At 51.5% G+C, this 22,528-nt stretch overlaps 1 protein-coding gene across 4 annotated transcripts in view; it reads left to right on the top strand.

The window, feature by feature from the left end:
- RBM27 (RNA binding motif protein 27) overlaps nucleotides 1-22,528 on the top strand; it is an 870,586-nt gene that overhangs the window by 791,967 nt on the left and 56,091 nt on the right. For all 4 annotated transcript variants that reach the window (XM_078653046.1, XM_078653045.1, XM_078653044.1 and 1 more), the window contains one exon: nucleotides 7,964-8,050. In XM_078653046.1, coding sequence (XP_078509172.1) covers nucleotides 7,964-8,050 — 87 coding nt within the window. The remainder of the gene's footprint in view (nucleotides 1-7,963; nucleotides 8,051-22,528) is intronic.

Raw genomic sequence — 22,528 nt, 5'->3', positions numbered from 1 at the left:
CGGATTCCAATCTTTCATCCTTTATCCAGAGATTTGGTCAGGTTGACGCTATGGCTCCTGTGGCTGATGGCCTCCTGCATCCTACTGGTGCATCACGTCAGGTGGCAGATGCGGGCTCTGTAGTGGGACCTGAAGTTTCAGTGGGCACAGCATCAGGGCAACCTATCCGACCACGTCCTGATCTCGAAGGGCACTGCGAGACAGTTGCAGTGGTGGCTCACGAACCGCGATTGGGTCAGTGGCAGATACCTCTCCCTTCCCCAACTGGAGCAAATAGTGGTGACGGATGCGTCCCAGAGAGGCGAAGATCAGAGGCCTCTGGTCTCCGGCAGAGTCCCAGCTCCATATCAACCTACTGGAGCTGCTGGCAATCCGACTTGCACTGAAGGCATTTCTTCCCTCTGTCCGGGGAAGTGTAGAGCATGTGTTCACGGACAACACCACCACCATGTGGTACTGCAACAAACAGGGTGGGGTGGGATCATGGACCCTTTGTCAGGAGGCTCTGCGCCTCTGAACATGGCTAGAACACCAGGGCGTCACCCTGGTGGTTCAACACCTGGCAGGTTCTCTGAATGCCAGGGCGAACGAACTCAGCCGCCGGTGCATGATGGATCACGAATGGCATCTGAACTCGGACGTTGCGCAAGGTCTTTTTCAGCAGTGGGGAGAGCCTTGGTTAGATCTATTCGCCACCGAAGAGAACGCGCAATGTGATCAGTCCTGCGTGTTGGAATTTCCAAGGCGGCACTCACTAAGCGACGCCTTTCGTCGCGAGTGGAGCTGCAGTCTGTTGTATTCCTTTCTGCCTATACCACTTCTTCCCAGAGTGCTGAAAAAGATCCTGCGCGACCCGACCCAAGTCATCCTTGTGGCTCCGGATTGGGCACGAAGATACTGGTATCCCGAGCAACTCAGCACATCAATCGATCCCCCGATTCGTCTGCCTCTTCAGAAGGACCTTCTGTCGCAGCAACAGGGGACGGTCCTCCACCCGAACCTGACCAGTCTCCACCTACATGTGTGGAGATTGAGCGGCGACAGTTGAGGCCATTTGGCTTGCCTCCTGAAGTCTGTGATGTGATTCTGGCAGCCATGTGCCCCTCCACAAAATCGGTATACGCCTGCAGGTGGAACAAATGTGTGGCATGGTGCACAGCAAAGGCTGTGGATCCAATTTATGCCCCCTTTCAGAGGTTCTTCTCTTCCTTTTTTCTCTTGCTCAGCAGGGCTCTGCTCTGGGCACTATCAAAGGCTATCTCTCTGCCATTTCAGCCTTCTTAAGGCTTCCTGATCAGCCTTCTCTTTCAAGTCCCTGGTTGTAAATAGATTCTTGAAGGGCATCACACACGTTTCCTCCTGTTCCCTTCGTGATGCCTCAGTGTGACTTGAACCTTGTACTGACTTATCTGATGTGCTCTCCCTTTGAGCCACTTCATAACTGCGCTCTTCGTCTTCTGACTCTTAAAACTGTATTCCTGGTTGCCCTCACCTCTGCCAGGAGAGTGAGTGAGCCTCAAGCTCTGTCATCTAAGCCTCCTTTTCTCTCTGTCCATACGGACAAAGTTGTTCTGAGGACTCGTCCTTCTTTCCTGCCCAAGGTGGTTACAGGCTTTCACATCGGGCAGTCCATCACCTTGCCCACCTTCTTTCCACCTCTGCATCCCTCGAAAGAGGAAGAGAGGCTCCACCGTCTGGACCCAAAACGTGCGCTCTCCTTTTATCTAGACCGCCCACGCATGTTCCGGGTGGACAACCAGCTCTTTGTTGGTTACGTGGGCGCTAAGAAGGGACGGGCGGTGCACTAGCGGACCATCTCTCGGTGGGTCGTTTTGTGCATCAAGGTCTGTTATTCCTTGGCGAAAAAGGAGCCTCCTGTGGAGCTGCGCGCCCATTCCACTCGGGCCATGGCAGCTACTACTGTCCTGGGTCGGGGAGTCCCCTTGCAGGACATCTGTCAGGCAGCTACGTGGGCCTCGCTGCACACGTTTGCTAAGCGCTACTGCCTGGACAGCCAAGTCCGGAGAGCTGGCTTTTTCGGCCGTTCTGTTCTCCAGGACTTACTAGTGTGATCTTGTTTCGCAGACCCACCACCGGGGTTGGTATTGCTGGGTTATCTATTCTAAGGTAAGGAATCTAACACTAACCTGTTTCTTTCCGATGCACAAGTTACTTACCTTCGGTAACAATATATCTGTAAGAAACAGCAGTTAGTGTTAGATTCCTTACCGCCCCACCCATCCTCCCCGCGAACCGATATCTAGTGTTAAGGTATCTCACTTTGAGGGCCCTAGTTTCATGGCACCAGTGTCTGTTTCTTGCATGACTCTGCGTTCCTGGCGAGGAAAGCTATGTACAGAACTGACGTCAGCGCGCGAGGGCGGCGTCTAAGTATTCCGATGTCATCCTGGCGATCACGATGACGGACGCGGAGCCGCAGACGACGCCTACCGACGGGCAAGGGTACTGTTGACGAAAAATCTTTCCGGATCCAGTCTGACACCTGGGGATATTCTAAGGTAAGGAATCTAACACTAACTATTCTTTCTTACAGATATATCGTTACCGAAGGTAAGTAACTTGTGCTTCAAGCCCAGTTCCCAGATTACCCGCTGGAGCCTCTGTCCTTCACGCCACTCACAATGGTGATAGGTAGTAGTAGGGGGGTCCATCTGAAATTACAACTCTATAGAGCTTGTGCTGACTTAATCACACTGGATGATAGCTGGTTGCGCAGCGCTTGGGAAGCAGACTTGGGCAACCCAATATCTGACGAACAATGGACAGCCTGCTGCACGGTGACAAAAACAGTATCCCTGAATAGCAGACACAATCTGATCCATTTCAAGTTTCGGCGCAGAATATACGTCATTCCAGCTAGAGCACACAGGATAGACCACAATAGATCGCACCACTGCCAGCGTTGCCATTCAGTTCAGGCAGACTTCGCTCATTTAGCCTGGACATGCCCACGCATACACACTTTCTGGGTGGACGTTCACTATACATTGAGCAAGATTATACAGGTGCAGATGAACCCCCTGCCGAGATTGCACTCCTAGGATACGTCGTCCAGCTCCCTCTTAAAGTACGTAGATTTGCTGCCATCGCTTTGCTATTTGCCAAAAGCTAAGTAGCGATTCACTGGGGAGGTAGGAGAGCTCCCACCAAACAAATCTGGATCCAAGGCTTAGCTTCCTGCTCTACGAGAAGTGATCAGTATGCCGAAACAATCCCTCCCTCCTCCAGGCCTAGGGACATCTGGGGCCCGCCCCTATAAGGCCTTCCTTGCAGCACAACATCATGATTATCCCCCCCACCCCCACACACACACAACAGGAGCAGGGTATCGTCCCGTCTTGAGGTGGATAAATTGATACTCACACTGTATTAATAACTCACTGTATACAACTCTCAACGCCTATGGTTTCTTGATCCGTCCCTGTTTTGATACACGGTGGATGGGTGGAGAGAGTGAATGTTTTTTTATAGTATAGCACAAATTGTAAAAACATTCTAAATCGGCATTTAAAGTATTGTATGTATATTGCGTCGCACACTTTTACCTGCTGCGTCTAGATGATAACTGATATTGAAATACCACATGATTGTAACTGAGATGTCTTTTATTTTAACTCAGTGCTTTGCTTTGTCTTTAACAAAATGCTAAATAAAGTATTAAAAAAAATAGGTTAAGCTTGTGCAGGAGGACCTATGGTGTTTTGATCAATGAGGACAAGTGGTGCTGATTATGCGGGAAATCAGTTGGTGTGCAGGAGGACCAGTGTGAGAGGCAATAGAAATGATAGTAGTAATGGTTGTGGTGGTGGTTATGGTTATGGTGCAGGAGGACAGGTGGTTGAGGATTATTTGTGATAGTGCTAGTACTGGAGGTTGTGGAAGAAGACAGGCGGTGGTGATGGAGGAGGAGGATGACCCTTCACCCCGCTCGCAGGGCCGGTCGCTCCACGCACCGCACGGCTCCCCGTGTGATCCCAGGACTCTCACCTCTGCTGCCGCGAGTTCGACGCTGCTCCTGCGCTTGAGTGTCTAGTGTTTTTTCCTTTAATGTGCCCTCGTGTATTTGCCTGTGCCACTGGTGTATTGCCTGATCTCTGCTCCTTTTCTGCTCTCCCCGTGATTATTTCCCGCTTGTGCCCCACCGCCCCCCGCCGCTGCTCCCCGGCGGCCCCGCCCCTTTTGCTTTCTGTACCCGCTTCCCCGACGCCCATTCGCCGCCCCGCTCCCCAGCTGCTCCTCCCTGCCACTTCGCCTTATATGGAGGAGACCACGCAGACGCGCAGCGGGCGCACCGATCGTGCGCCGAAGGCGCGCCAAAGGCAAGCCTGTCTACGCCCGTCCCAGACCAACCGACTGATATACGACACCGCCACCCTCAACGCACTCAACACCGGACGAGCGTCTGCCTGCTATCAAGCCACCACGGACCCTTCACCTGTCAAGCCTGCAAATTCACCAGCCTCAGATCCCGTACCCCGCCCGCCAAAGCAAACGGCAACAACAACCACCTCAAGTGCATCCTCCTCAACACCCGCTCCGTTCACAAGCACGCCATTGAACTCTGGGACCTCCTCGACACAACAGCACCTGACGTCGCCTTCCTCATGGAAACCTGGATGAACGCCTCCTCAGCCCCCGACATCGCCATAGCCATCCCGGACGGCTACAAAATCACCCGGAAGGACCGCGTCAACCAAACAGGAGGAGGGATCGCCATCATCTACAGGAACACCATCAGCGTCCCAACCCAACGCCGAAGACACCATCTCCTCCGCCGAACACCTACATTTCCAGATCCACACCGACCCCCAGACCACCCTCAGAGGAACACTCATCTACAGACCCCCGGGCCCACGCACACAATTCAGCGAAACCATCGCCAACGCTATCAGCCCACACGCCCTAGCCTCACCATAATACATCCTCCTAGGAGACCTGAACTTTCACCTGGAAAACAACGACAGCACCACCACCACCCTGCTCGACAATCTCGCCAACCTCGGACTCAAGCAACTGGTGGACACCCCCACCCACCTCGCTGGCCACACCCTCGACAAAATCTTCTCCGCCAGTAACCACGTCGCCTTCAACCACTCCACAGGACTACACTGGACCGAACACTGCTGCATACATTTCACATTCAAGAAGACTACATCTCACCACCACACGCATCGGATCCCCCGCAGATGCTGGAGCAAAGTCACCACTGACCAGCTTACCACGTCACTGAGCCAGAACCCACCTGCCGACACCAACATACCCGACTCCAACGACGTAGCCCTCAACTTCGCGCAGTGGATCACCAACTGCGCCAACGACCTCGCTCCACTGAAAAACCCCCACAGCAAGACCACCACCACAGTCCTGGCGCCAAGAACGGACGACAGAAAACATGACAGCCCTCAAAGCCGCCACCCGCGAATACCATCAGCAGATCCGGACCACCAAGAGAACATCGTACAAAGAGCAACTGGACAACAACACCCATAACTGCAAGGAACTCTTCAGCATCGTCAAAGAGCTCTCCAACCCCAACGCCAGCAACAACGACATCACCCCTTCGCAAGACCTCTGCAACTCCCTCGCCACGTTCTTCCACCGCAAAATTGCAGACATACATGACAGCTTTGGACCCCAAACTCCACTTCAGGACACCAAACCAACGGTCCCCAACATCACAATCAACTCCTGGACCCCCATCAGCAGTGAAGACACCATCCACGTCATGAGCACCATCCACTCCGGCTCCCGCTCCGACCCATGCCCCCACCACATCTTCAACAAAGCCGGCACCACCATCGCACCCCACCTGCAGAACGTCATAAACAGCTCCTTCACGTCAGCGACCTTCCCTGAAAGCTGGAAACACGCAGATATCAACGCCCTCCTGAAGAAACCCACAGCAGACACCAAGGACCTCAAGAACTTCCGACCCATCTCTCTTCTCCCCTTCCTGGCGAAAGTCATCGAGAAGACCGTCAACAAACAGCTGACTGCTTTCTTCGAGGACAACAACTCGCTCGACCCTTCCCAGTCCGGATTCTGAGCCAACCACAGCACCGAGACCGCCCTCATCGCAGCCTCAGACGACATCAGAACCCTGATAGACAACGGGGAAACAGCCGCCCTTATCCTCCTGGACCTCTCAGCAGCCTTTGACACCGTATGCCACCGCACCCTAATACACCGCCTCAGCAACACTGGAATCCAAGGAAAGGCCCTGGAATGGATCACCTCGTTCCTCTCCGGAAGAACCCAGAGAGTCCGCCTCCCCCCCCTTCCGATCCGAGGCCACCGAGATCATCTGCAGCGTTCCTCAAGGATCCTCACTCAGTCCAACACTCTTCAATATCTACATGAGCCCCCTCGCCACCATTGCACGAAAACACAACATCAACATCCCCTCCTACGCCGACGACACCCAGCTGATACTATCCCTCACCAAGGACCCAGCCACCGCCAAAACCAACTTCCAGGAAGGAATGAAAGACGTAGCAGACTGGATGAAGCACAGCCGTCTCAAGCTCAACTCAGACAAGACGGAAGTCCTCATCCTCGGACAATCCCCATCTGCCTGGGACAACTCATGGTGGCCCTCGGCGCTGGGAACCGCACCGACACCCACGGACCATGCACGCAACCTGGGTTTCATCCTGGACTCCTCCCTCACGATGACCAAACAAGTCAACGCCGTCTCATCCTCATGCTTCAACACCCTGCGAATGCTTCGAAAGATCTTCCGATGGATCCCCACAGAAACTAGAAGAACAGTCACCCAGGCCCTCGTCACCAGCCGACTGGACTACGGGAATGCCCTATACTCAGGAAACACCGCCAAACTTCAGACTAGGCTCAAGGGCATACAAAACGCCGCCGCACCACTCATCCTCGACATCCCTCGCCACAGCCACATAAACACCCACCTGAGAAACCTCCACTGGCTCCCCGTCAACAAAAGGATCACATTCAGACTGCTCACCCACGCACACAAAGCGCTCCACAACATGGGCCCGACTACCTCAACAGCCGACTCTCATTCTACACCCCCACCCGCCAGCTTCGCTCCACCAGCCTCGCCCTCGCCATCGTCCCCCGAATTCGCAGAACCCCTTCCGGAGGAAGATCATTCTCCTACCTGGCAGCGAAGACCTGGAACTCCCTCCCCACTCACCTACCACTGACCCAGGACCATCTCAGCTTCAGGAGGCACCTCAAGACCTGGCAGTAGCAGCACGCCCAACCCCCCCCACCCCCCTCCCCCTAGCGCTCTATAAATGTTTTGATTGATTGATTGATTGCTTGATAGGCCGTGTGGAGGTAGTAGAAAAGGAAATGTGATTTGACATTCAGTAAATGTACGTCTAGGGGGTAAGGTTGGAAGAGGAAAAAGAAGTTCTAAGTTTATCAGAGTGGATTTATCAATGTGAAGGCACTGGGGGATTCGAATGTAATGCCTTTGGTTAAGAGGGGATCCCTGTTGCATTCTTCAACACACACTTTCTCATATTACTTACTGTCTTTCAGTGCTTGCCGAAAGGAAAAATATATATTCCGGTCGAGGAAAAACTGCAATTAAGCTTTCCTCAGATGGCCTTCAATATTTAAAATATTTAGTTTTAAGTTTATGCACATGTAGTACATCTTTGCTGCGTCAAACCTCTTGAATTAAAATACATATTTTGTTAGCCTTCCAAACAGGTGTGTGCATGATTTTCTTAGCCTTCTTAAAATTCTAAGATGTGTGTGTTTAGTGTGGCCTTTGTGGCTGTAAAAAATGGTTGCCTTCCTAGATGGCAACAATTCTGCATGCAATTAAGTTTACGGAAGGGATTTCTCTTAGAGTCCCTTTTGTGTCCACATCCTTAATAGCAGTGGCAGGTACAAACTTCTGAGCTGAAAACATTTCAGAACATTTTTCACAGTGCATGACTTTGAATTTCAGAAATTTGGAAGCATTGAAGATCTGAAAGAAGAGGATTCTCCATTAACTGTGGTTTTGATATTCAAGACTAGATCAGAAGCTGAAAATGTAAGTAGGCTGATGTATAGCTTTATGTTATGCTTCTTGAAATTGTTTTTTATTGGTTTTATTTGGAAATGTACATTTTCTGAGAGAGCATGCATGACTAATGCTTGGGACATTTTTTGCTTGCATGAAAGTAACTTAATAGAGTTAAACTGTTCTAGGGCCTCTAGTCTTTATAATGTTCATATCAAATAAAGAAAAATCATTTACTTTTGACACAGTATTTGGCTTGTTTCTCATATTGTAGTCAGGCAAAATCTAGCAGATAAAATGAGCATAGCTAGCTTATCAGTTTTTTCCTCTAGATTTTCTGTCAAATTGAGTTAATTTTGGCTTAAATATTGGGGGCTGACTATGAAATTGTTTTTCACTGCAATTTGGAAAGTGTCAGAACCTTTTACCTGCCCTCCATCGCACACCTCCAAATGTTGTGTTTTTTTCCAGCACAGTGCACATTTGACTTGTTTTCTATATTTGCTGGTGTGGCATCTATAACCACTGCAGCAAGGTTATTGATGTATCCTTCAGATGATCTCCTTTATTAATCATAAGCACTGAATTGTCCCACCCTTGTGTAGGCTCTGGAGCTCTTTATATAAAATAAAATAGAATCTTTTCTTACAAAAGTCAATTTTTAAATTGCAAAACAACTTTTGACAGTTTTTTTGGGAAACAAATTTTATTAACTTTTTTGCTTGACAGCATACATCATATCAAGAGCATGTTACATGAAGCCATGGTATATCACATATTGTATCAATGCTGTATCTTTAAGCCAAAGAGTGCTTTAGAAAAAGGAAAGGAACCATGTGCTCATTGTGTAGAGTAACAATTGTCGGTAACCTTCCTCACCCGTTGTCCCCAACTCGTTATCCCTCCCCCACCCTCCAGTCCTATATCACAGTACAAACTCTTCACAGGAAAACTTAATCCACAGCTTCTGGCATGCATTACCATTGTCATAGCAAGGACATTCCTGAAATTCAATACAATACTATCTATAACTTCAACAACACATCATACTCCTGTCATTGTACATGGTGTGCACAGGGGATGTACATGGTGTGCACAGGGGACCAGCACTGGGAACCCACAGTTTTCATTGCGAGCTATCTCGTGGTTCCACGACATCCACCTCCTGCAATTTAAAAGCTTCTAACATTACAGCCCACTCCAATGCTATTGGAGTTTTCCGTAGTCCCCTGACCTCCTCCCACCTAAGTGCCGCACTTTCAGAGCTACCCATCTGACCATTTCACTATGCCATGTATGTGTGGGAGGCGGTTTCTTGGACTTCCACCGCATAGTGATGGCCCTTATCGCAAGGAGTAATAACAAGTTTATGAACCTACATTGCACCTTGTGTTTTGAAGGGGACCTGTGGAGACCCAATAGGCATTCTTCTATGGTGTTGGTTTCGTCCCTTTGTGTGGCGGCAGTTACGTGTCATCTGACCGAGTCCCAGAATCTCCCTAAGTGTGGGCAGGACCACACCATGTGAGCTAGATCGGCTCCCCCCTCATAGCATCTAGGGCATTGGTGCTGCGTTTGTGGGAACATTTTGTCTAATCTATGAGGAGTTAGATAGGCCCTATGCAATATCATGTTTTGAATAAACTTAAATTTCGCATTTCTTGTAATTTTCCTGGGATGTGTTATAATTTTCTCCCATTCCTTATCGCTGAGAATCCTCCCTATATCTTCCGACCATGCGGTTCGCAGCATGGTACGGGCTATCCTCGCATGAGCCCGAATCCCAACGTATAACCATTTTATCAAGTGCCTGCCCCTTCCCATGTAGTATAGCATTTTAACCAGGTCATTTGTGAGCGGCTCCTGTCGTTGCGGGGCCCAGTGTGTCTTGACATAATGTGTTACAGCTGCATGTAAAATGTACATATGGTCAGGTGTTCCAGTCTCCCTAACGAAGTTAGTCCCCGCCGCTAGTGGAATACCCAGTAGGGGGATATTGACGGCATAAGCCGGGTGTGTTTGCGTGTAGTGGAGGGCCGCCCTCCAGCATTGCAGCGCTATGCACAGCAGGGTAGGCAGTTGCAGTGGGAGTTTGCAACGCGGCAGTAGGAGTGCTTGTAGGCCGCCTCCTGCAATATCTCGGTCTGTGTATCCTATTTCTTGGACATTTCGTCCGGCCGTTCAGTAGGACAGCCATTGCAATTGGCAAGCGTAATAGTATGCCCTGAGGTCCGGCACTCCGAGACCACCCTTATCCGTGCTCAGTTGAAGCTTTTGGAGGCTGATCCTACATCTGCCAGATCCCCAAATGAGGTCCACCAACAAGGTGTTTAAGAGTCTAAAAGTACAGTGCGGGATCAACACCGGTAAGTTCATAAAATAATAAATCAGTCACGGAAGAACCACCATTTTGGAAATAGCGACTCTACCCATTACTGACAACGGCAGGGTGGTCCAGAAGGCAATACTAGAGCGCAGCGCTCTGATCGCTCTATGCAAGTTGCCCTCCAGTAGGTCAGAGGGTGTCCGGTAAACCTGTATACAACTTTTGACAGTTTATAGCACTTTATCTTGCCCAGTTTTTTTTTATTTTTTATAATACATGGCAATTTTAATTTAAAAATGTAACTAAAGTAGAAAAAGTATTGAGAGACTCTTTTTGCAGACCTTTTTCAAAGGAAGAGCGAGAGAAAAGCAAGCAAAGGAGGTTAATAGGCTGCACTCGGAAGTTGTTGAGTACTGGCACTGCTTTAAGGAAACTCACTCCACCAGTTTCCCATGTCCTGTTTTTTTTTTTTTACCTTTTCAGTGAAAATCCTTTACAAACATTGGCTTGTTTATGCTCATGGTGTCGTTCAAGAATTGGAATGTTTATTTTCAGTTTCCTGACCGAAAATATTTATTTTTATGTTAATTTCAAAAAGGCAGTACATTTTGTTAAATCTTCTTTTTGTAGGAGAAGGAAGGCCTAGGCAATATTTACATGGTCTGATATACTTGTGTATCTTGTATCTAAGTATACAAAGCTTGATTTTTGTTTTTTAATCTAAATATATTGTGATAGTCTTACAGGTGTCTTCCCTATAATCATATTTTCATACTGTGACATAAATCTATTTTCTTAAAAAGTATAAAGCCATATACACACGCTCCTCCGCCTATATGTTTTGTAAAAAACATGTATTTATTATGTACTATGAAATGCATATATGTTATGCAAACTAAATATATATATTTTTTTTCTTTATAACTAAAATATAAAACATTAAATACTGCCAGTAGGTAGTTATAATTAGGACCTAGTTTCCATAGGAAAATTATTTTTTGATTTGCTTATAACTTTGCCACTGTTTAACGAATGTTCAGGAAATTTTCCCAAAAAAGTGACTCGTTATGGCTAGTCCTGCATTGAAAGAGTGATCCGCCAAGCAAGGGCCGAGAAAAGGGGGGGAGGGGGCAAAAAATGTGCGTTTCCTATGCAATTTACCATAGGGATTTTTAACTCGACTACAGCCTGAACTACTGATCTGAAAGAAACAGTTAGGTATAGATTCCTTACCTTAGAATTACCCCCAGGCGTTAGACTGAATCCAGAATTTTTTTAGTTAGCAGTACCCCTGCGCTTCAGTTGGTGGCGTCGGTCGACTCCCCGTCTGCGCTTCAGTTGGTGGCGTCGGTCGACTCCCCGTCTGCGTCGTGGTCGCCGTGATTAGGTCGGGGAGGTTACCTAGACTCCGCCCTCACGCCAGTTATTTCTTTTTCCGTGCCAGCAAGTGCAGAACCAGAGAGAGCGCTACCCCAGTCACATTTTGACTAAAGTTTTGCGACTTTTATCAACTTCGTTTATGAGTCTTCATCGACTCCTGGTGCACGAGTAAAGCCCGGTTCCAAGGCCTGTTGTTCCTGTACCCGACTGATGTCCGTAACTGATCCACACCGCGTGTTCCTCTACTGCCTGGAGCACGACCCAGACCCCAAGTCGTGCTGAGCGTCGCTCAAGGTCCCGGTGGTGAGGGAGGTCGTGGGACTGATCGTGGAGCCATCACCACCACACGTCGTCTAAGTCTTCACACTTGGGGTCAGGTAAGTCGAAGCACAAGAAGCATTGTCGCTCTTAGACTTCCCCTCGTCTATCGGCTGACGGTACGCAGGGCGCGGGTTGTGCCCCTCCCGCGGCTCCACGTGCCGAGTCTTCAGGGTCGACTACGGCCTTCCCAGCACCGGGAGCGACCCCTGCCCAGCTTTATTAATTTTATGAAGCAATGCATGCCATCTTTAGGCAGCCCGACGACGCGCGGGCCTTCGGGCCCCAGCCAGACCAGCTGGGGTATGAGTTGGACTGGAGAGAGGAACTGGGGGATGCCAATGGTCTGGATACCTCCCCAGATCTAGACATGTTGTTTCCTCCTACTGTGGCTACGGAGGAGGGAGAGTCATATGCAGTGGTGTTGCGTAGGGCGGCCGATGCTCTCCACCTCAAGCTTCCTACAGTGGCAGTCAGGACTAACCTCCTGACAGAGGTACTTCAGCCGGCAGCGAGCTCCTCAAAGCCCCTGCTGCCGTTCTATGAACCTTCTAACGGACATCCTTTTGGGCTCCTGTGGATAGGATGGTTGCCCATCGCCCGGCCCCAGGCGACCTTACTTTCCTCTCCCAACCCCGACCCCCGACAGCTTGGTGGTCCAAGCCTCTACGTACAAAGGCGCCTTCCCTACAACTCCACCTGATAGGAAATCCAAGAAGCTGGACCAACTTAGGAGGATGTTTTCTTCCTTCAGTTTGGTACTGCGGTCGGTAAAGACTGCATGTCTGTTGGGCAGTTATTCCCACTCTGTGTGGCATACGGTGGCGCAAGTGCTGCCTCAGTTCCCGGAGGAGGCCCTGGCCGTGCTCTCCCAGGCAGTCGCCAAGGGGAGAGACGCAGCGAAGTTTACCATCCGCTGTGGGCTGGATACCGCTGACGCTCTTGGCAGGACGAATGCCATGTCAGGGCCACCAAACGCCAGTAGGCTGCAGTATCTGCCAACACCTCCCCCACTGGCGCAGCATCACGTCGGATAGGTGGGTTCTGCAGATAGTCCGAAGGGGCTTCTCCCTCCCCTTCGAGTCTACCCCTCCCTCCATGCCACCTCAGTACCATCACATGTCGAAGGATCACCTGGCCCTTCTCCAACAGGAAGTTTTGGCCCTCTTGGCCAAGGGGGTCATCAAGCGTGTTCCTGCCCGAAAAGTAGGTTGTGGTTGCTATTCCCACTACTGTTTGGTACCCAAGAAGGACAAAGGCCTGGTTCCTATCTTGGATCTCAGGAACGTTAACTGTTTCCTCTGGAAGAAGTTGTTCAAAATGTTGACTCTCGCTCAGGTCTCGTCTGCCCTCGACCCTGAAGACTGGTTGGTAGCGTTGGACTTGCAGAGCGCTTATTTTCACATCTCCGTCCTGCCAGCCCACCAGCGTTACCTGCGGTTCACGTTAGGCCACGAGCACTTTCAATTTACTGCGATCCCCTTTTGCCTTACCAGCGCCCCTCCAGTGTTCATGGAAGTGATGGCATGGTGGCAGCTCATCTGCGCAGATCAGGGGTTCCAGTCTTCCCTTATGGTTGTTATAGGCGACCTCCTGCATTTGCTGGGGTTCTCCATCAATGTGCCGAAGTCGCACTTGATTCCCTCTCCGAAGCTCCTTTTCATAGGAGCGGTTCTGGACACGATGCAGTTTCGGATTTATCCTCTTGAACAGCAAGTACAAGATATTTGGCTATGTTTCAGATCTTTCAGCCTCTATCGTGGTTTCGGTCAAGATGACCCTGATCCTGCTGGGCCTCATGGCCTCCTGCATCCTGCTGGTCGATAGTGCCAGGTGTCATGTGCAGGCTCTGCAGTGGGACCTGAAGTACCAGTGGGCGCAGCATCAGGGGAATCTGTCGGATTGCGTCCAGGTCTCGGAGAGCACTGCACGACAATTGCAGTGGTGGCTCACGAACCAGGATTGGCTCAACGGCAGACCCCTCTCCCTTCCCCGACCAGATCACACAGTGGTGACAGACGCATCCCTTCTTGGTTGGGGCGGCCACATGGGAGAGGCAGAGATCAGAGGCCCCTGGCCTCCGGCGGAGTCCGAGCTCATCATCCATCTTCTGGTGCTTCGGGCAATCCGTCTTTCACTAAAGGCATTCCTTCCCTCTGTCCGGGGAAGAGTAGTGCAGGTGTTCACGGACAACACCACCGCCATGTGGTTCTGTAACAAACAGTGCGGGGTGGGGTCATGGACCCTATGTCAGGAGGCCCTGCACCTCTGGACATGGCTGGAACATCAGGGCATATCCCTGGTGGTTCAACACCTGGCAGGTTCACTGAACCGCCAGGATGGACAAACTCAGCCGCAGGTGCCTGATGGATCACGAATGGAATCCTCACTCGTAGGTGGTGCAAGGTCTCCTTCTGCAGTGGGGAGAGGATTAATTAGATCTAATCGCCACTTAAGAGAACGCGTAATGTCAGCAGTTCGGAGTGTTGGAATTTCCAAGGCGGCACTCGCTAGGCGGCGCTTTTCGTCGCGAGTGTGGTCTTCCATACCCATTTCCGCCTATACCACTTCTGCCCAGAGTGTTTAAGATCAAGCGCAACCGGGCCCAAGTCATTCTTGGTGCTCCAGATTGGACACAAAGAGTCTGGCTCTTTGAGAGGATCTTCTGTCACAGCAGCAGGGGACGGTCACCACCCGAATTTGTCCAGCCTCCACCTCCTTGCGTGGAGATTGAACAGCCGCAGTTGACGTCATTTGAGTTGCCCCCCGAACTTTGTGATGTAATCTTGGCAGCCAGGCGTCCCTCCACTAAGACGGTATACGCCTGCAGATGAAACAAATTTGTGGCGTGGTGCACAGCAAATGCTGTGGAACCCCTTTCTGACCTTCTTTCTGAAGTTCTTTTGTTCCTCCGGTCTTTGGCCGAGTAGAGCTCTGCTCTGGCCACTGTTAAGGGCTACCTCTTGGCCATTTCTGCCTTCCTCTGGCTTCCTGATCAGCCTTCTCTTTTCAAGTCCCCTCTTGTAAATAGATTTCTTAATGCCATTACTCTTCATTTTCCTCCTGTTCCCTTCATAATGCCTCAGTGGGACTTGAACTTGGTTCTTTCTTATCTGATGTGCGCTCCCTTTGAGCCGCTACATAACTGTCCTCTCAGACTCCTCACTCTGAAAACTGCTTTCCTGTTGGCCATCAACTCTGCGCGCAGGGGGAGTGAGCTACAAGCTCTGTCTTCCAAGCCTCCTTTTCTGGCTGTTCTTCCGGACAAGGTCATCCTCAGAACTCTACCATCCTTTCTCCCAAAGGTGGTCACTTCTTTTCATATTGGCCAAACAATCACTTTGCCACTTTCTTTCCGCCTCCGCATCCTTTAAAAGAGGAAGAGAGGATCCACCGTCTGGATCCAAAATGTGCGCTCTCCTTGTACTTGGTCGTCCACCACAGGTCCTGTAGAGTGTAGAAGAACCAACGCTCATCAACATTGTCCTAACCATCCAGTGAACACTGTATCCGAATGTACTGGCCAACTGCGTCTGCCTCCATATGTGAGGAAGAAAGGGATCCCTGGTGCCACCCAAATCAACACTCCCCGGGCGTACGTAGAAGAGGCATAGCACATCTCATCCCGACATTTTTTAGCTAATCGAGAGGCCCCCCCCAAGTCATCAAGGTGCGTTTCTTGCAGGCATGCTATACTGATGTTATGGCGTTTGAAAAATCTGAGTACTCTATGGCATTTAATATAAGTCCCTAGACCTTCTATGTTCTAGGTGACGAATTGACAGTAAATCTTCATCCCGGTGTTGGCGCACTAGTGCATTCCACCCAAGCAATCCTGTCCAGCGGCAGAAAAACATCTAAATCAACCAAGCAATCCAGAACCCCCCCCCAGACACAGATAAGGTGCAACCATTCCACCATCTCTGCCCACCCACGGCATGTGCCAGAACTCGCACATCATTCCCGCCTGTCCAACTGGGACTGGCTAGAACTAACGGGTGAACAGCCACCCAGCCATACTTAATAACCAAATTGTGCATCTAGGAACCGTGCTGGTCATGGTCCCCTATATTTAAGGTGTAAGTGACCGTGTCTCATGGTGTGATCACCAGCGCCGTCCGAGGCACCTCAAACATCATCTGCCACATGTACACCCCTCCGAAACTCAGTGCAGACATTTATCGGGCCAACCTCCAACACAAATCCAAGACCCATATCTTCGTTCACAATTTCTTAGCTTTGCAGACGCTAAGCATCGATATTCATTCACCCTCCTCATGCTCATCCACCTCTGGGGTGACCAGAGTATTGGGCACAAAGTCCGTTGCTGTGCTCGAAGCACCAGTTCCACGGTCCTCTGACTGCAATGGAAGAACTGAGCCCCAATCAGTGTGCCGTCATAGCTGATTATTAGCGCTCGTCAACCTCAAACGAAGCTGATGCTTAGTTGTTTTAGAGCGTGTCCTCATGCAGCCTGACAGTGAGTCCAGGTTGTCTCCTCGGAACTCGAGCCAGTCGCATACCTCATTTGAGCTCTCAAAGAAATGGGCTTTCCCCTGATAGAGGACTTTAAGTTTTGCAGGGTATAATAACATGTTTCTGATGTTAAGCGCCTTCAGTTTTTATTTGACTTTGAAGAAGGTTTTTATCAGATCTTGCACTTGCTCCATCTAGTCTGGGTAGATTGCAACTTTGGCGCTGCGCAAATGGGGGGACCGGGTGCTCCCTAGCAGCACGTAGGATGCAATCTCTATCGTGGTATTTAAGGATTTTTTCTATGAGAGCACAAAGAGAGCCCCTGGGCGCGGGCCAGGCACCGGTGCCCTGTGGGCCCTCTCAACCACAATAAGTTCAGACAAGCCCTGTGGCTTTCATACCCAATGTTCCAGGAATTGATCTGTAGACTATTCTTCCGCTTGTTCAGGAACTCTCAGGACCCTGATATTGCTTCTGCATGAGCATCCCTCCGCATCCTCAGCCTGCCTGCCTACTTCTGCAGCGGTGGTGGCCATCTGTGCCATTTGGAGGTTAAGACCCCCTACATCTGCCTGCAGTTCAGCAGTGTTGCTCTCTGCAGATTTTACTTCGTTAGAGACCTTTTGCAAGTCGACTCGGAGAAGATTTATGTCTACTGAAACAGCTTACATTCTTTGTTCAAGGGCAGTGCGGGAGCCTTGTATGGCTGCCTGAAAGTCAAACCTGGACAGCTCTGCATCTTCCCCTGAGCTGGTCTGAGCATCTGAAAGAGACACGTTAGTATTAGATTCCTTACCTTAGAATATCCCCAGGCGTCAGACTGGATCCGGAAATTTTTGCGTATCAGTACCCTTGCGCGTCGGTAGGCGTAGTCTGCGGCTCCGCGTCCGTCGTCGGCGCCGTGATGACGTCGTCGGAGTACTTAGACGCCGCCTCCGCGTGCTGACGTCAGTTCTTCTTTTTTCCGCGCCAGCAAGCGCAGATCTGGAAAAAGCAGTAACCCTAGTCATTTTTTGACTAACCTTTTTGATCACTTTTGATCATTTCTCGAGTCTTCGACTCAGACGGTGCCGTAGGGGTGCCCGGCTTTAAGCACTGTGAGGATTGCGACCGTCTGATGTCGGTCACGGATCCTCACCGACGGTGTTTAACTTGTCTCGGCGTCGATCACGACGACAAGGCCTGCTCCGACTGCCGGGCCCTCTCTTCGAAAGCCAGGCGGGAGCGGTCCCGCAGGCGACTCGAACTCCGGCAGTCGGTCCCGCGCCGCGAGAGGTCTCGGTCCCATGGGAGGTCGAGGGACAGGTCGCGGGCTCGGAGCCACCACAGCTCCGAGAGTAGGCAGCTCTCCTCCGGGTCGAAGTCGTCGTCAGGTAAGAGGCACAAGAAGTCCAAGCGGCGTCATCGCTCTGCGGACTCCCCCCGACGCTCGCACGATGCGGCCGGGGGTTCGGGTGACACCACCCACGCGGCTCCAACGGAGTCCCAGGCGCCGCGTCCAGCCCCATACCCTACGGTCCCTCGGCTTGACGCGACGCAGGAGGAGAATGAGCGCTTCCTCATGGCCATGAGGAATCTCTCTCCTCCGACGGGCTCCGCGGCGCCTTCGGGCCCAGCGGACCCGTCTGGGAACCCTAGCGGGTAGGGGGTTCGGTCCCGACGCCGTCGGGTGCTACGGCCCCGACGCCGCCTTCGAGCCCGGGGCCGCAGGTTCCCGCTATCCCGACGCCGCCGGCGCCTTCGGGCCCGGCGCCGAGGGGTTCAGTTGTTCCGGCGCTTCGGGCCCGGCGCCGCGGGACGCCGCTGGACCTCCTTTGGGATCTGGTTCGTCGCCGGTGGACCTTACGACCTCCCCGGCGTCGGACCCTCAGGTGTCGCCTCCGGCGCCGTCCCCGGTCTTACCTTCGTTCCTGTTCCGGCGTCAGGACGGCCCCGATGGGCGCCGCTCCAGACGTCGTTTGGAGAGTTTAACTTCTATGAACAGGCCCCATTAGTTGAGGACCCTGAGTTTCAGGAGATGGGTGCTGAAGAGGACTGGGAGGGGTCTGAGGACCCTCTGACCAGAGAGTGTCAGTCTCATGAGGACTGGACAGGAGAACTTGGGGAGGCCAGTGGCCTGGACACCTCTCCAGACACTGGTTTGGTCTCCCCTCCTACCGTGGCTACGGTGGAGGGGGCAACCTACAGTGTGGTGCTGATGAGGGCTGCCAAGGCCTTGGGCCTTGAGCTCCCCGTCGCGGCCGTGAGGACTAATCTCCTCACTGAGGTCCTTAAACCGCAGTCAAGCTCGGCCGAGCCTCTGCTGCCCTTTAATGAGGCCTTGACTGACGTTCTTCTGGGCACTTGGTCCAAGCCCACTACGGGTTCGCCCGTAGATAGGAACGTGGCCAGACGCCACCGCCCAGCCCCGGGCGACCCATGTTTCCTGTCCACCCACCCTACCCCCGAGAGCCTGGTCATCCAGGCCTCCAATTCCCAGACCGCGTTCCCGTCGGCCCCGCCGGACAGGGAATCCAAGAGGTATGACCAGTATGGGAAGAAGATCTTCTCCTCCCTTAGTCTGGGCCTGCGGTCTTCCAACACCGCCTGCCTCTTGGGACGTTACACCCACTCTGTGTGGGATAAGGTCGCGGAAGTGCTGCTAGAGTGTCCGTTGGAGGTACAGGCCAAACTCGGACAAGCCCTTGTGAAAGGCCGGGATGCAGCCAAATATTCCATCAGGTGTGGGCTGGATACCACCGACTCGCTAGGTAGAGCGATGGCAACGACGGTGCCGGTCAGATGCCACGCCTGGCTGAGGTCCGCCAACTTTTCGGCAGATGTCCAGAACACACTCATGGACATGCCGTTCGATGGCCGTCGCCTCTTTGGCGACAAGCAGACCATGCGCTTAAGCGCTTTAAGGACTCCAGGGCTACGGCCAAGTCCTTGGGCCTCTCGGCCCGCGCCAGCAATCGGCTGCTTTTCACTCCTTTCGTGGCCACGGAAGGGGTGCGCCCACACGCGCCGCCAGCCACGCTCCGCAGGGCCATACCCAACGTGGTGGCGGCTGTGGGAACCGCCGTCCGGGCGGTCGGGGGCAACGGCGAGGGCAGTCCACACCTTCCCCCGCAGCATCCGCCTCAAAACCCTCCTAGTCCGTGCTTTCAGGCCCATGTGACGCCAATGGGGGGCAGGGTTCGCCATCACCACCTCCACTGGCGCACTGTCACATTGGACAGGTGGGTGCTGCAGATCGTCCGAAGGGGCTACTCCCTCCCCTTCGAGGCGACTCCTCCAGCCATGCCACCGCAGAACCACCGTGTATCGGGGGATCATTTGCGACTTCTGCAGGAGGAAGTTACGGCCCTCTTGGCCAAGGGGGCCATTGAGCGCGTTCCTGGGCCAGAAGTAGGGTGTGGTTGCTACTCCCACTACTTTCTGGTACCCAAGAAGGGCAAAGGGGGCCTACGCCCTATCTTGGACCTAAGGAACGTCAACGGCTTCCTCCGGAAGGAGAAGTTCAAGATGCTGACACTGGCTCAGGTCCTGGCTGCCCTGGACCCAGGAGACTGGATGGTAGCGTTGGACTTGCAGTGCGCTTATTTTCATATCCCCGTCCTGCCTGCCCACCGGCGCTACCTGCGGTTCATGGTTGGCCACGAGCACTTTCAGTTTACCATGCTCCCCTTCGGCCTTACCAGCGCCCCACGGGTGTTCACAAAGGTGATGGCGGTGGTCGCAGCTCATCTGCGCAGGTTAGGCGTTTCAGTCTTCCCCTACCTCGACGACTGGTTGTTGAAGGCGGGCTCGCCCCAGACAGTCGTCAGCCACCTCCAGACTACGGCAGACCTCCTGCACCAGCTGGGGTTCTCCATCAATGTTATCACTAAACACTATTTTTTGCAGTCGCATTGTTATTAGAACAGAGGCCCTGAAGAAAGCCTAGGGTCCCCTTTTCCGTCAAGGCTGAAACATGTTGGCCCCATGCAGATATTTGTTAAACTGCAGTTACGTTTTGCGCTGTTCTTTGTTTTAAATTAGGAAGAGCTCTTGGCAGAATAAAGTATTTTTGAGATTCTCTATCCTATTTTAACCGTTCACACACTTTTGTTTTTTTGCACTGCACGAACCCGTCAGATCAGATTCACATGGTTGTCCATTTGTTGGCACATGTAAACTATGAGTCCATGATGGGTACCAAAGCTGTCTCGGTGATCTAGAGACACAGACCCAGGACGGATGACCACATGATAATATTGATCACACACGATGTTGATGGGAATCCAATAACATAGTTGCACTATGCTAGCACAGGGTTAACCATCTTCTGTATGACACCTTAAGTCAGTATTCCACTTTCTGACTTTCCATCAGCATCCCATTGTGCTGCTGATGTGCAATAGCAAGTCTTCCTGATTAGATTGTCAGATGAGAGACCCATAGGTTTGTTAGGTTGATAACACTATCAAAGGCTACCTTTCTGCCCTTTCAGCCTTTCTCAGGCTGCCTGATCAACCTTCTTTATTCAAGTCCCCTATTGTAAATAGATTTCTTATGGGCATCACACACACGTTTCCTCCTGTTCCGTTTGTGATGCCTCAGTGGGTCTTGAACCTGGTTCTTACGTTTCTGATGTGCGCTCCCTTTGAGCCACTTCACAACTGTCCTCTTCGCCTTCTGACTTTGAAGACTGCTTTCCTGGTTGCCATCACCTCTGCCAGGAGAGTGAGTGAGCTCCAGGCCCTTTCTTGTACTCCACCTTTCCTTTCTGTCCATCCGGACAAAGTGGTGCTGCCTACCAAACCTTCTTTCCTGCCCAAGGTTGTCACGGCCTTCCACATCGGGCAGTCTATCACCTTGCCAACCTTCTTCCCGCCACCGCATCCCTCTAAAGAGGAAGAGCGGCTCCACCGTCTGGACCCAAAACATGCGCTCTCATTCTACTTGGATCGCACACGCCAGTTCCGGGTGGATTTTTAGACAAAATTTTGAGAAATCATATCAGCACTCCTGTGAACAAATAATCATGACAATTAGGGCATAAATAAAAGGCCCTGCCAATCTCAAAGGAATTTTTCTGAGCCAAACTCTATTGGTTCTAGAGCTGTTTAAAGATATCAACATGTGTCTTATTCAAGACAGGGATTCCAAAAAAGTATAGTCCACTTATTTGTTATCTTTCTTTTCAATCTTTATTCTTTCAAACAAATAGGTATTTCCAGCAACAAGTAGAGATCATCAGAGATCACCAACACGTGTTTCGTCCTCCACAAGGACTTTTTCAAGGCAAATCATATGTTGTAGAAAAGGGCTGGACGTGCGGGTCGAGGAGTATGGGGTGAAAGGATCACCACAAGTAATGGCTAACCTCGTTATAAAAGTGAAGGTTGACCAATACGCATATGCACTGTGCTACCGGAATCCCAGTATGGAAGGACGGTGCAAAGTAATAATTCAAATTAACAACCATAGTAAGTTGTGGCCCATAATATTCTAAGTCACAAGTGTAGAATATGCTGCCGGATTCCAAATACGAATACTCAGCGCAGAAGAATGTTTAAATGACCAACCATAATAAGTCGTAGAGCATTATAAGTGTAATTGTTACCGTCACATCTCCAAACCCCAAGCCGTCTTAGTAGCGCGACCCGGGTGGATGACCAACTCTTTGTTGGTTACGTGGGCGCTAAGAAGGGGAAAGCGGTGCACAAGAGGACCATCTCCGGGTGGATCATCCTGTGTATCCAGGCATGCTACTACTTGGCTAGGAAGGAGCCCCCTGTTGGAATTTCGGGCTCATTCTACCCGAGCAACGGCGTCTACCACTGCCCTGGGCAGGGGTGTGCCCTTACAAGACATCTGTCAGGCAGCTACGTGGGCATCGCTGCACACGTTTGCAAGACACTAGACAGCCAAGTCCGGAGGGATGACTTCTTTGGCCGTTCCGTCCTCCAGGACTTTCTGGTGTGATTATTGGTTCGCAGACCCACCACCGGGGTTGGTATTGCTGGGGTATCTATTCTAAG

Source organism: Lissotriton helveticus, chromosome 7 (genome assembly GCF_964261635.1).
Source record: "Lissotriton helveticus chromosome 7, aLisHel1.1, whole genome shotgun sequence".
Lineage (NCBI taxonomy): Eukaryota > Metazoa > Chordata > Amphibia > Caudata > Salamandridae > Lissotriton > Lissotriton helveticus.
Note: the sequence above shows the minus strand (reverse complement) of the source record. Positions and strands in the feature narration are given on the sequence as shown.